The 13,581-nt window shown below is 31.8% G+C and overlaps 1 protein-coding gene and 1 pseudogene across 2 annotated transcripts; both read left to right on the top strand.

The window, feature by feature from the left end:
* Positions 1 to 2,029: 2,029 nt before the first annotated feature.
* LOC143538582 (vacuolar protein sorting-associated protein 2 homolog 1-like) lies at positions 2,030 to 4,409 on the top strand. Of its 2 annotated transcripts, XM_077032101.1 has the most exons (6): positions 2,095 to 2,140; positions 2,207 to 2,242; positions 3,037 to 3,167; positions 3,261 to 3,365; positions 3,462 to 3,722; positions 4,207 to 4,409. In XM_077032101.1, coding segments are annotated over exons 1-6 (672 nt in total). In that variant the 5' UTR covers positions 2,095 to 2,139; the 3' UTR covers positions 4,345 to 4,409. The 2 variants fall into 2 exon arrangements, with proteins under 2 accessions (XP_076888215.1, XP_076888216.1); XM_077032100.1 differs by having other exon boundaries at positions 2,030 to 2,242.
* Positions 4,410 to 9,513: 5,104 nt separating this feature from the next.
* On the top strand, positions 9,514 to 9,831 carry LOC143538570 (protein ELF4-LIKE 3 pseudogene; annotated as a pseudogene).
* The last annotated feature ends 3,750 nt before the right edge of the window (positions 9,832 to 13,581 follow it).

Genomic DNA, 13,581 nt, shown 5'->3' with positions numbered 1-13,581 from the left:
TTGCTTTTTCTTTTTATCTTTTTTTTTTTTTCATTTTAAAATCATGTTTCTTTTACTTGTCAAGTCGAATCCACCATCCTATAAAGTACAAAGTTACTTTTGTGTTTCATATGGCAAATCATACGTGCCTTTTGATATTTTTGTTGGTTTTTGTTGATTTACTATGTTTATATTTTCACACGGTAAATACGAAGTTAAGTTGCTTTTGTGTTGAAAATTGAAATAATTCATTTAGGCATTTAGTTTAAAATCAACATTAAATGTTAAACATTTAACATAGTGTTTGTAGTACTTTTCTAATTTGGTATGTTTGTTGTGTTAATGAGGTTTTTAGAGGGGTAAAATTGATATTTAATGACGACTTTTTTTTCATCATTTTTTAAACGTTGATAACTGTTTTTATAAAATTATTTTTCACAAAAAATCACATCATGAAATTAGGCATTATGATCATTTTCATTTATAATTGTAAAAATATCGACTCTTTTTTTATGTATTATGTATATAGCGTACTTAGTCATCGTATAAGTTGTGCAATTATTAACATTTCTGCATGTTATTAAGAACACATACTCTTACTCATCATGTGTCGCATTTAGGTGGCTTCGTAACTTTTGCTCACCGTGTGTCAATCAACTTATCATAAGTCATAACCCATAAATTTAAAATTTATCTAGAGAAAATAACAAAATAAATGAAAGTTGACCCCACAATATGAATCCATGCATGGTATCTGCCCAAAGAACCATTCTCCAGGATCATTAATACTTGTATTGCACCCTCATGGTCACCACAAAAAACCAGCTATGCATGTTGTAGCTCTATTTTTAACTTGCAAGTGACAAAATATAATTATGACTATTGATTTTTTAATCAACAACTAATAATTGCAATTTTATTATAAAAATATGCTTGAAATAATTCTGAAATAATAGATCAAATGGTTTGTATAATGTTGTACAAAGCGACATAAGTTACCTATGATGCCACTTGTTATTTCATTTTGAAAAATCTACCTTAAATGGTAATTTTAAGTATATCTCATGACTTTGGCACTTAACCTATAAGATATTGGATAAAATGACATATATAACAAGATACAAGGAAATAGAAAATATAACTGCAATAGCCAATAGATAGGACTATTCATCATCTCTCCAAATGTAAGTCAAGATGAGATTCTACTTCAATTTAATTAGTAGGTAGTCTGTCTAAACTTGTACCAGTTGTCTTTCTTCATTAGACTCTTAGTAAAACTTTTATGTATGTATATTGTTTTAAGTAGTAATAGAAAACCTTCAAGTGGTGTAGTGGTAATCTTTTTCTAGCTAAGGTCTTAGATTCAAATATTGCTTTCATTGTTTTTCTTTTATCATAATTTCTTGAAAATTACATGTCTACAAGCTGTGATTTATCTTATCCGGTTGGAACTTATATACCCGTTAAAGTAGAGGTGCACAAAATATTTGATTTCGAACCTGACCCGGAACCGATTCCTACCCTACCCGACTGCAGATAAAACTTGATATTGGGTTTCTCCTTGGACATGTACCCGGAACCGGACCCTAATCGTGCCTGCCGGAATATGTTCCATCTTTACTCAGTCAAAACTCGACCCTATCCTACTCACAACCCGGTCAAATACCTAGCTATACCATAACCGGTTCTTATTTTATTCCGTTTGATTTTCGTTGATCACACCTAAAATCGGTTTATGATAATACCGGTTTGTGCACCTCTACATTAAAGTGTTAGTATATAATATTATAATTATAATTAGTGGGTAATGGATTTGGTAAAAAAATGGTCCATTCATTAATCAAGCCCAATATATAAAAACCGTGAAGCCTGCTTTATTAAAAAGTAATAATAATAATAATAATAATAATAATAATAATAATAATAATCCAAAAGAACCAGGTAAACAATCGTGAGCCGTAGATCTTAATAGAACCAGAAAACAGACTAGTATTCTTTCTTTTTCTTGCTTGTACGTGTTATTCGTCACGATAACGCGTACCACTTACACAATAATAATAATAACGATATAAATTATAATCGATCAAAACAAAAAGCTTCAACCCTTGAACATTAAGCAATCTACAATCTCACAGGAGGATTTTGAGATCCAGAAATCGAAGAAGTTGATTAATTAATATTAAGAGTCTTTGTTTGTTTGTTATCGATTCAATAATCATCATAACAATGAGTTTTATATTCGGCAAGAAGAAAACTCCCGCAGGTTCTTACTCCCGATCATTGTATTTGTGCATATTCTATTATTATTATTATTATTACTATTCAATTGATCTGTTTTTGATATTTTGATATTTATTTAGAAGAATTATGTGTATAAGCTTAAACATTAGAACCTGGAATTGTTTCCAATTAGGGGTGCAAGTAAACAAGCACCTCGAGATCAGATCGATAAAAAGCTCGACTGAAATAAAGCTTCTTTAGTTATCGACCTCTGCCTCAAGCCTTGTGTATATGTAAGTTTGAACTTATATGGACTTTTATGTATTAGCCGAGCTTTTTGAGCCTTCTGTCATATCGGAAGATTGTTTAGGCCCGTCGAGTGTCGTGTACTTTTAAGTTTTAACTCTTTTGGAGTTTTATGTATTAGTTTCACACCACACAGCCAAGCTCGAGCTTAACTTTGGCTCGTTTAAGGTATTGCACACGAGCTCGTTTATGGTTTTCTTAAAATATATAAATAAAGGAAATTAAAATTTAAAAGTGTGTGTGTATGATTTAATTGTTAATTAATAAATGATAAACAATTCGAGCTTGAAAAAAGGACTCATTAGCCAAGCTCGAGCTCTAGAAAAAGAGTTCGTGACTCGTTTACACCCCTATTTCCAATGCAAAAATTGAAGGTTGCCCCAGTCGCTTAGGATTACAGGAATTAGCATCAAACTTGCAAATCCTGAAATTTTTATTCTATTTAGTAGAAGCGTGTTGCTTGCACATATATGTATTTAATGAAGGTTAGTGTTTAGTTTCTGACATGAGAGATACGGTTGGTATTTGCAGAACTCTTGCGGGAGAACAAGAGAATGATAGATAAATCCATTAGAGAAATAGAACGAGAGAGACAAGGTTTGCAGACACAAGAAAAGAAATTAATCGTCGAAATCAAGAAAAGCGCCAAACAAGGTCAAATGGTAAGCTGATTTCTTTCATTACTTGCACATTAAATTTACAATATTCACTTTTATTTTCGGTTTATTCATCTACATTCGCATGATATTTTCCAGGGAGCTGTTAAGGTGATGGCAAAAGATCTTATCAGAACACGACACCAGATTGAAAAGTTTTACAAGCTTAAATCTCAACTGCAGGGTGTATCGCTTCGAATTCAGGTACACTTACGGTTATATAGGAAAGATATTTGAACAAACAAGTAGAAGATAGTTATTAGAGTTGATATGTGACTGTTTTTAACTGAATGTAAACAGACGTTGAAGTCAACGCAAGCAATGGGCGAAGCAATGAAAGGTGTGACAAAGGCTATGGGACAGATGAACAAGCAGATGAACCTACCGTCGTTGCAGAAAATAATGCAAGAGTTTGAGATGCAAAATGAGAAGATGGAAATGGTGAGTGAGGTGATGGGTGATGCCATTGATGATGCTTTGGAAGGCGACGAGGAAGAAGATGAAACAGAGGAGCTGGTGAGCCAGGTGTTAGATGAGATTGGTATCGACATCAATCAAGAGGTAGTTCTTACACTTATGATTTATATTTAAATGGCAAACCGTGCACTAAATAGAAGTGGACATTACACGTTTTACTGATTTGTGTAAAAGTTAGGAAGTAAATTTATTCACAAGTTTAAAATCTTTTTCAAAAAAATAAACGAATTTACGGTGTTTCTGGATGTTGACAACATTTTAAAAGGTACTTATATGAAAAAAGAAATTTATGTACTTATTTTATATGATCTTTCTCCTAAAAAATACATTTAAAAAATATACTAATAGTTCGCCAATTTTTTTAAAAAATCAGTAAACAATGTCACCCGTAGAATCTGCTGCTGTTGAACACGTTATTTTTTGCTACAATTTACAAATAAGTTCCATGTTTCTAATTGAAGTCTAAAGTAGAATTTGAAAAACAAAAAATGGTTTATTTATACCGTTCAATGTTTCGAAGCTAAGTAAACAAATTTGTTGGTATTTACTGAACATTATCAAATTACAGTTGATGAATGCACCGTCTGGGGCGGTTTCAGCCCCAGCTGGAAAGACCAAGGTGCCACAAGCTGAGGCAGCTGCTACTGATGATGGCGGTATTGACAGTGACTTACAGGCCAGATTGGATAATTTAAGAAGGATGTAATTAAAGTATATATCATATGCGGTTTCAAGAAACGCTTATATTGTTGACATGATTTTCCACTTATACATTATATGTTGAATATGCGAGTTACGTGATTAGTTATGATTATGAAATTTAAAAAAGAGGCTGGGCGCAAATGAGATACAACATTATGCAGCTATGGGACATTTCGGTGAGGCATTGCTTTTTACGAGCTTGGAAATATTATTTATGTTCATTCCCTACAGAGTTTTAAGTTTGTTGAATGAATCGTATATATTTATGAACACAATGTGATAAAGTACATTAGGGTTTGACAAATTGATACGGCTGATATAATTTTAAATGGTTAAACCATCACAATGATTATTCTGATAACTGTTTTTATAAAAAGATAAAACTCACCTAATGTAAAAACACATTCAAAGGTTACAGGTGCTGCAAACAGATCAAACGTTTAGCGAATAATTTGTAAATCGTTTGACAGGAGTTTCGTTTGTTTAATACATGAACAAGAGCCGCATTTTTTTCAATTTTTGTTAATGTTCGTTTGTTAATGTTATTCATTAAAAGTTTTTTTTACAATTATTTATTTTATCTAAATATTTTATATGCTTTAATTTATTACTCCTAAAATAAATTAAAAACCATATTCTCACGTTTTTGCATTATTCCAAAATTTCTATCTCATATTCACTATTGACGAATACACGGATGTGAGATGTCAATCTCTATACTACGCCAATTTTATTTGTGTTCATAAAGCGGTATCTTACACAGTCATTTCACTAATAAATGAACACGAAAATATAATCCCGTTCAGTAACTGTTCATGAAAACATTAATTTCTAAACAAACAAGCATGAAGGTCTTGTTCATTTTTATTCGGTTAGTTTGCAGACCTACATAGATATTACTATATTAACAAGAGTTAACTTTACTGGTTTCCATTGTGTATAATCCGGTTACGGTTTTAAGGTCCTTGTGCAGATTCAATTTCCAGTTTAAAGATATAGTTATAATTGTGTTCATCGGTCACAGCACTTAGCTTTTGGCATTAATATATTTTTAAAAAATTTACTGTCACCAGAAGCAAAAAACACTTAAAAGATTGCCAGTTTCAAGTGTAGCAAACAAGCTAAAAATTGGTACTATGAAAATAAATTTTTCTTATGCAAATGTTAAGGTTCAAAGCATTCAAATGAACACTAATATTTCATTTGTAAATTGACTTGAAACCCTTGTTTATTTAGTCATCTTCCGACACAAAGTTAGCACAGATATGAGCCTATTTGCTTTATAGATGACAAGCTTCAAATATAAAATAAACACACCAAACAAAACATACATGTCTTGCAACAAGATCAACTGACATGTTAATAAAACATACCACTAATTCGTTTAGTAGAAGAAATGGTATAGCTAGATGTATTTTAATATAGTCACCTTCAGACACAAATTTGGTGAGAAAACACCAATTTGCTGTGCTGATGACATGTTCAAAACATAACATAACATAAATCTAGCTTACCGTCTTTAAGGTTTGTTGAATACATTTGTTTGATGACTTGTGTGGTTCTGTCCGCCTTTTGTAAGTGCTTGAGATGAAACCCTAAAAGCATTCATGGATCAGATGACATTGGGTTTTTCAATTAATTAAAAGCCCATTGGTTTTATTTACTGTAAGCCCAATTCAGCCACCACTAAAGATTTGCTATCTTGGATTTTCTAAAAACTAATAATAAACTTTAATATAAAGTCACAACTGGAAGTCTGGAACTTGTAGCTTTGTGGTGAAGTGATAGTTGTTCTTTTAAAGTACCAAAATTTGTGTGTCATGCAGGTAAATGTTGCTGACATGTTAATTCAACTTATTAAATAATCTCATTAATTAAATTAGCATATTACAATAAAGTAGCAGTTAAACGGATAATAAGTTGTGTCGTAACCATCTTTTAAATAGCAAACATATTCTAATATTTAAATGTTATTTGTATAATTGGTGATAAAAGGGGATTTTGATTAATTTAAACATGCGATTGCTTTATGAAAATACTTTCTTTTATTTTATCTATAGCAATTAATTTAGGATTATATTCTTGTTTTATACAATCGTCTTTAGTTTGATTTCATGATTTGAGCTTCTTAATCTTTAAAATAAAACTGCGCTAAATATAATTACTACAACATAGATATGTTACTGCACAAAGCCAAGTGATCATATGAATTGAAAGTTCATAGTCTTCATTTGTGTTGTTCGAACTTCGAAATAAGGATATATGGCTATGACTTAATGTTATTAAATATTAATGTTTAGTATTGTGTGATTAGGTTTTAATAGTAAGGCTAACATGTTATACTCAATGTGATGCGTGATGGATAACACTCTTAATTGTTGTCACACAATTGCATAGTATCACCAAAAACCGAACGAGTCAAGATTAATACAAGCTTAAAAGTATGTGGATTGTCTCTCCGAACTCCTAATTGATTTGGATGAAGTTTTATGGTGTTTATGCGAATGGATTAACTCAATATATTTATTGCACAAGTACTTGTATGGATTAGGACTTGAAACTGAATTTGGACACATTTCAAAATAAATTTGGGCAACAAAGACTCGTATAGGGCGTTAAACAACGCCAAACCCCGATGGATTCTATTGTAAAACGCCTAGCCATCACTAGAAACATGTACTTAAGTCTATGAACTCACTTAGCTTATGTTAATATGCTTTAAGCGTGTTATATTCATGTAAAGACTTATGGATTGACGTTTGAGAACTCGGGAATCTTGGAATCAAAGCAAGACATCTTTTATGGGTTACTCTACTATTAATAGCTTGTGAATAAAATGCTTCCGCTATACTTTTTTATAAATGGAAAAATTTTGAACCCCCTTTGTATATTAACTAGTATTAGTTTTAAAATAATATGACATAGTAAGTATTTTATAACTGTGGTTGTTACAACATTTTTCCTTGTTTATAAACTGGTGGTCCTCAACAACCTCTTTATCTGTTTTGGTCTGTTTCCAAATATTAAGTATGAAAATTTGACGTTTTTAACCCTATGAGTTTCATTAATTACACCAAATACATCAAATATATGTTTTATTTCAAATTTTCAACTCAACCATAATATTCACTTCACGGTAGATTTATACAAATAACCTTGGTGAAAAATAAACAGAAAATTTTTAATGGCACGGATTCTACTACCTAGTGGAGCATGTAATCTTAACTTAATTATATCTTGTGGTACATGCTCTACATCATCAATCAAACACTTTTTTTTATATTAAAGACTTGGCTTGGTTTATCTTGTATGAATAATTTCAAATGGTATATTATTTCGATTGGAAAATAATAAAATTGTTACCGGAATTGAGAATGAAAATAACAATATATTTCAAGATGCAATTTTGCCTTAAAACACTATATGGTTTTTTAGTGGGAGAAACATGTTTATTATGAATATTTGGAATTTGTTATGTCATAGCATTCTCATCCAACCCACTATTTTATATGAGAGATATTTTTTTTAAAATTTAGAGAGATATTTATGGTGTTGTGAGTGAAAAATTTTTATATTTTAGAAAATGCAGTGATTCTTCTGTATATTTGAAAAGTTACTGTTCACCATTTATAATTTTTTAATATATTTTAAAAATGGTTGTGAGTGAGAAAAGGGAAATAATAATGATAAATGTATAATAAATATTATTTAACTAAAAGTGAGAAAGAAGATATAATGTGTTTTACTGTAACTTTGAATGAAGAGATGAAATAGGATGAGAATGCTCTGAGTTATTGTATGTTTATAAATATTTAGTTTTAAAATTCATTCTAATATTTTTCTTTTTTAATAAAATGATTACATTGAGTAAATGTAAGCATTTTTTAGTCATGTTTTGATATTGACAAGTGTGATCTTATTTTGATAAGAAAACAATTTAGAATTACCAATTATTTATTGCAAAAATAATGATATGCAATATTTTAATTGAATCAAAATATATTATCCTCCATGTAGCACAACAAATACTTTCTCGTATACATAAGCTCTCATTGGAGAGAGATTCAGATTCTAGACAGAGGGTAGGTTGGAGGGAAGAAGGGGTACTGTCAAATCTTCATTTTCTCTCTCTAAATTTCATAACTCACACACACACACACTCTATATATATATACATACACACATGTATATATGATATGTGTGTGTGTTCTCTTCAATCTCTCCCAAAAAAATAATGCTCCCAGATTTTCAAGGTACGTATTTTATTCATTAATAGTTATAATTATCACAACTATGAGCAAAATTTAAATAAATATATATACATATGCTTCTTTGATTGTTTTCAATCTTTCTTCTATGAATTCTTCAAATCTTTGATCTTATATGTTATCAATTTGTTTAATCATAATTCTTTTCTTTTTTTTAATATTATATATATCATGAATACACAGTGTTCTTGCTCTAGATTTGGATTTAACATGACTTTATTTTTTTCTCAAAATTTTTAAAGATTTTTGTACAAACCAATTTTTGTTCAAGATCCACAAGTACTGTGAATAAATCATAAAATTAGTTGTTTATGAATCATTTCAACTTCACCAGAATTTAAAGCAAATCCACCTTTATAAATTTCTGAAAATGGGTTATCTTTTTCCACACTCACAATATGTAAGGTGTGATTGATGTACCTCCATTTTTGTGTTTATGTTGATACATATATGTATTTGATTAGTTAATCTTGAAAGATATTCTTAATTCTTTTATGAATAATCAAAGATCTTTTGGTGGGTAGTGTTCATTTATGAGTAAAAAGCTTTTCCCCTTTATGGAAATGAGATCTCCTTTTTTACATCTCATCATATCACAAATAATAACTTCAAACTTATTTATTTAATTAATTAAAAGTTCAATAATTAATTTAAACTCAATTTCTCTATAACTAATTAATTAATTACTTGAAAACCAACAAAACATAAAGAACTTCAAATAGGTGTCATGATTTTCTTGTTTCAGAATCAGAACTTGTCTCTTTTGCTATTACCTTTTTTTTTATTAATTTTCACAAAAATCTTATCATGTCTGTTGTTTGGTCTTATTCTTAATATAACCGAACTACATATTTAATATAATAAATTTATACTTTTTTTAGATTAAAGTTGATTTACAAGTTTTAATGGAGGCTAATGGAGGGGCTCAATTAGATGGGAAGGTGTTACAAACATTTCAAAAGAGTTTTGTTCAAGTACAAACTATTTTGGATAAAAATAGGATGTTGATCCATGAGATTAATCAGAATCATGAGTCAAAGATCCCTGATAATCTAAGTAAAAATGTGGGTTTGATCAGAGAACTCAATAACAATATAAAGAAAGTTGCTGGTCTTTACTCGGATCTTTCGTCGAATTTTTCGAGATCCATCGATGTGAATTCATCCGAAGGGGATTCGAGATCCGATGGCAAAGGTGTGCAAAAGAGGACTAGACCGGGTTAGATGAATGAATCTCGTGTCGTGTTCTTCGAGTTTCTGTTAATTAATGACATTGGATTGCTATGGTATCTATTACTTTCTTTTTTTTTTTTTTGATAAATTTAAGAATAATGGTGTAAATCTTTCAATCTAATTGTTATTGAGCAAGTCTTTTTGAGAATATTCTATGTTTTATTGGGTCTTGTAAGGTTGATCTTCAAGTACAAGTTACATCAAATCAAATGGAGATGATTTTTTGTAAGAAATCCATTATTGCTTAGTTTAATGGTTTTACCCTCAATGGAAGAGAGAGCATTAATGTAAAAATCATTTATGCTACTTAATATAAGTTTTGTAATCACTTTAATGTAAAAAACCGTAAAAACTGCATAAATATTAGTGTACCGTGCATTGATGATTTAATTACATTAGCGGGGTAGACGGTTATGAAGTCGTCATCAATATCACATTATCTTCTTTATCACACTTAAAATAAAATTTTACTAAGTACATTATACACCTTAGAGTTACTTTAAGTGTTAGATAGATTATATGCTTATTCAAGGAGTTAAAATAAAATAGTCTAGAATCATATAAATTAAATTTAAATAACATACCCTATAATTTTCTTTTAGTTATGTAAGTTCAAAATTCAAAACTACTAGATATAAATGCAATAACTAAATAAACTAGCTTTATACCCATAGACAGGTTGCCTAATATCATAATGTCATAACTATTTTTGTTGGCTATTTGTTTATCAAGCTTTTTCATTAATAATCAGTCAATCAAAATACAAGAAAACACGATGGGGTTAGTGAGTTTTTGGTAATATATCCTATCATTGCTTTAATAATTAATTGTTTTAAACTTAAATATTTATTTTTTTTCTTAACGATCAACAAATGAAGTCCAACTACTAGTGTACGTAACTCAATGACAAAATACGATCTCATCTCATACGTCTACGGTCCCATGCCCAACGTCTCATGTTCTAAGAAAAACCCGTCACACAAATGTCCGATGCGATTTAAATGGATTCGAACTTGATACCTTAGAATCAAATTTTGAACTTGATAACTCTTTTGAAGTGACATTTTTAAACTTTATTGAGAATAATATTATTTGTTGACAATTTTCTTTTAAAACAAGGAAGATGAATAAAATATGATAAATAATAATATTTTATTAAATTAATTAAGAAAATCTAAAATCTAAAGCCACTTGTTGTTCTGGACCTTTTATGCAAGCCAGCAGTACAACACAGTGGTGGCGGATACTGTTTGTTGCATGGTACTACTCTTTATCATGTTCCACCAAATCTCCAACTCCAAACACACTTTAGAAACTTGTACATCACGTATTAAAACACTTGTACATAGGAATGAATGTAAAGAGACATAACACAACCGTATCTTGATCCTTGAAATTTTGTTCTTCGGACTACTTTTTATGACGCAAAATCTGCATGCATACATCTCTCAAAACTTTTAGCCCTGAAACATATAGAAAATTAATATGGGCAGCTTTCAAATACATTTATCTTTTCTTTTTTATACATGACAAAATCTTGCCTAAGTACATGGGTTAATGGGTATACTTGATCGGAAAAAAAGAAAAAAAACGAGTCAATTAATGTAAAACTGACCTACCTCGAAACTGTATTTCAATTAAAGTGTTTAAAATGAGCATTTCAATACTAGTACCAATATTTATCGAATTTTTGCCCACTGTACCGATACCGTACCGATACCAAACAAACATTTTTGATACCGGTACGCTTTTGGGAAACGTAAAATCGTACCAGTTTGATACCTAGCTAATCCCTAATACAATATTAAATCATTCCACCTTGTCACGATTTTTATGGGTTGTTTTCGTGTGACTTAATTATCTTATATAGTGATCTATCGTTTTTACAACAAAAGCATGAACAATTTCACAAATATATTGCGTAGCTTATGATTATTCAATTATCAGGTCTGAGGGGCCTCGTTTGGGTCTTGAATTAAACGTTAAGAAAACATAGTTATTTTGGCCAACATGCAATGGGGTGAAGGCACAGGAGGGGTTGTTCCCTTGCGGGATTGGAAGGTCGGTGCTTGGCGTGAAACTCCTTGGTGGTGTTGTAAGCCAGGATGCGGGGTTTATCAGCAGTTTGGCTATGAAAAGGGCATCTAGCGCTGTGGAACTGATGAGCTGTCTCCCAAGACTTCGGGATCCTCAATGCGAGCTTCTTTTGCTTCGCTCATGTATGGGAGTCGCCAAGCTTTTGTTCGGTTTGAGAACGTGCCAACCTATGTATGTGGGGGAAGCTGTTTCTATATTTGACAATGGTCTTCGAAGGGCGATTGAGGACATCGTGGTTTGTGGAGGTCCGTTCTTTGGGGATCTCCAATGGAGGTTGGCATCACTTCCGACTCGTTATGGGGGGTTGGGTCTCTGTTCGGCCGAGAATGTATCTACATATGCTTTTGTGGCTTCGAGAGCACAGTCGTGGTGTTTGCAAGACCATATTCTTCGGCGTTGTGATATTTATGGGTTGGACTCTGATTATGGGTGTGCGATGGATCGTTTACGTACTTCACTTCTAGATTTTGATCTTAGCGGGTTCTCTAATAAGGACACCGCCCCCCCTAAAGCCCAACATGTTGTGGTGAGTGCCTTATTTAGTGGAATCGTCAAGAGTTTATAAGTGAAGTTTGATCTATCCCCTCGCCAAAAGGCGGTGTTTGAATACCTTCGGGCTCCTCGGGCTCCGGATTTTCTAACGGCCATCCCCATTGAAGGATTAGGCCAATGTATGTCGGGTTTGGAGTATCGGGCTATCCTTAAGTACCGGTTAATGATCCCTATGTTCCCGACGGATGAACCTTGCCCAATTTGTCGCAAGGTCTGTTTGGATTCTTTTGGTGACCATGCGGTGCATTGCAAAGAATTGCATGACTTTAAATACAGACATGATCTGGTTAGGGATGTTCTGTGTGATGTTCTTAAACGGGCAGGAATTTCTGCTAAAAAGGAGGCCCCTGTTAACTTTCTCACGGATCCTCTTGAAGGGAGGTCTACTTTACGACCAGCTGATATTCTTGTGTTCGGGTGGGCAGGGGGAAACACGCCTGTGTGGATCTTACAGGAGTGTCTCCTCTTGTTGGACTCAGGGACCGTGGATTTGTTATGGGTCAGGCTGCGTTGAAGGCTGAATCGGGCAAAGTTGTTAAACACGAGAAAGCTTGTTTAGATAATCAACATGTCTTTCTACCATTTGCCTTTGATACATTTGGTTTTCTGGCTCCAGAAGCTGTGAAATTTTTGAGTAGGGTTCAGCGCGTCGTACACGGAACCTCTTCGGCTTCTAGGTCCCAAAGCTTCGTTTTAGCAAGATTGGCTTTGCTATTCAAAAGGGGGTTGCGGCGCAGCTTGTTGCCCGTTTGCCTGCCACTTTATTGTAATCGTTTTATAGTAAATTATATAAAATAAATGTTTTAAAAAAAAATAACTATATATATGTATATAATAAATAAAGTGATCGAAAACTCATTATTAGAAATCGTAGACACAATGGAACACATCGTGGAAAACATGGAACTTTTCACAAACATAAAAAGAATGAATGATTAAACCAAAAAGAGAAGAAAAAAAAAGGTAAACGTAAAGGATATTTAATAATCGTCAAAAGAAAATATGTATATTAAATTTTCAAAATTCTGATTATGACAAAATAAATAGATAATCTTGTGAGTTCACAATCACACATCACCACAAACTAGATTC

This window comes from Bidens hawaiensis, unplaced genomic scaffold, assembly GCF_021521415.1.
Source record: "Bidens hawaiensis isolate Kalapana, Puna unplaced genomic scaffold, B.hawaiensis_p1.1 tig00011646_1, whole genome shotgun sequence".
NCBI classification, from domain to species: Eukaryota; Viridiplantae; Streptophyta; class Magnoliopsida; order Asterales; family Asteraceae; genus Bidens; species Bidens hawaiensis.
This window is presented reverse-complemented; position numbering and strand designations above follow the sequence as displayed.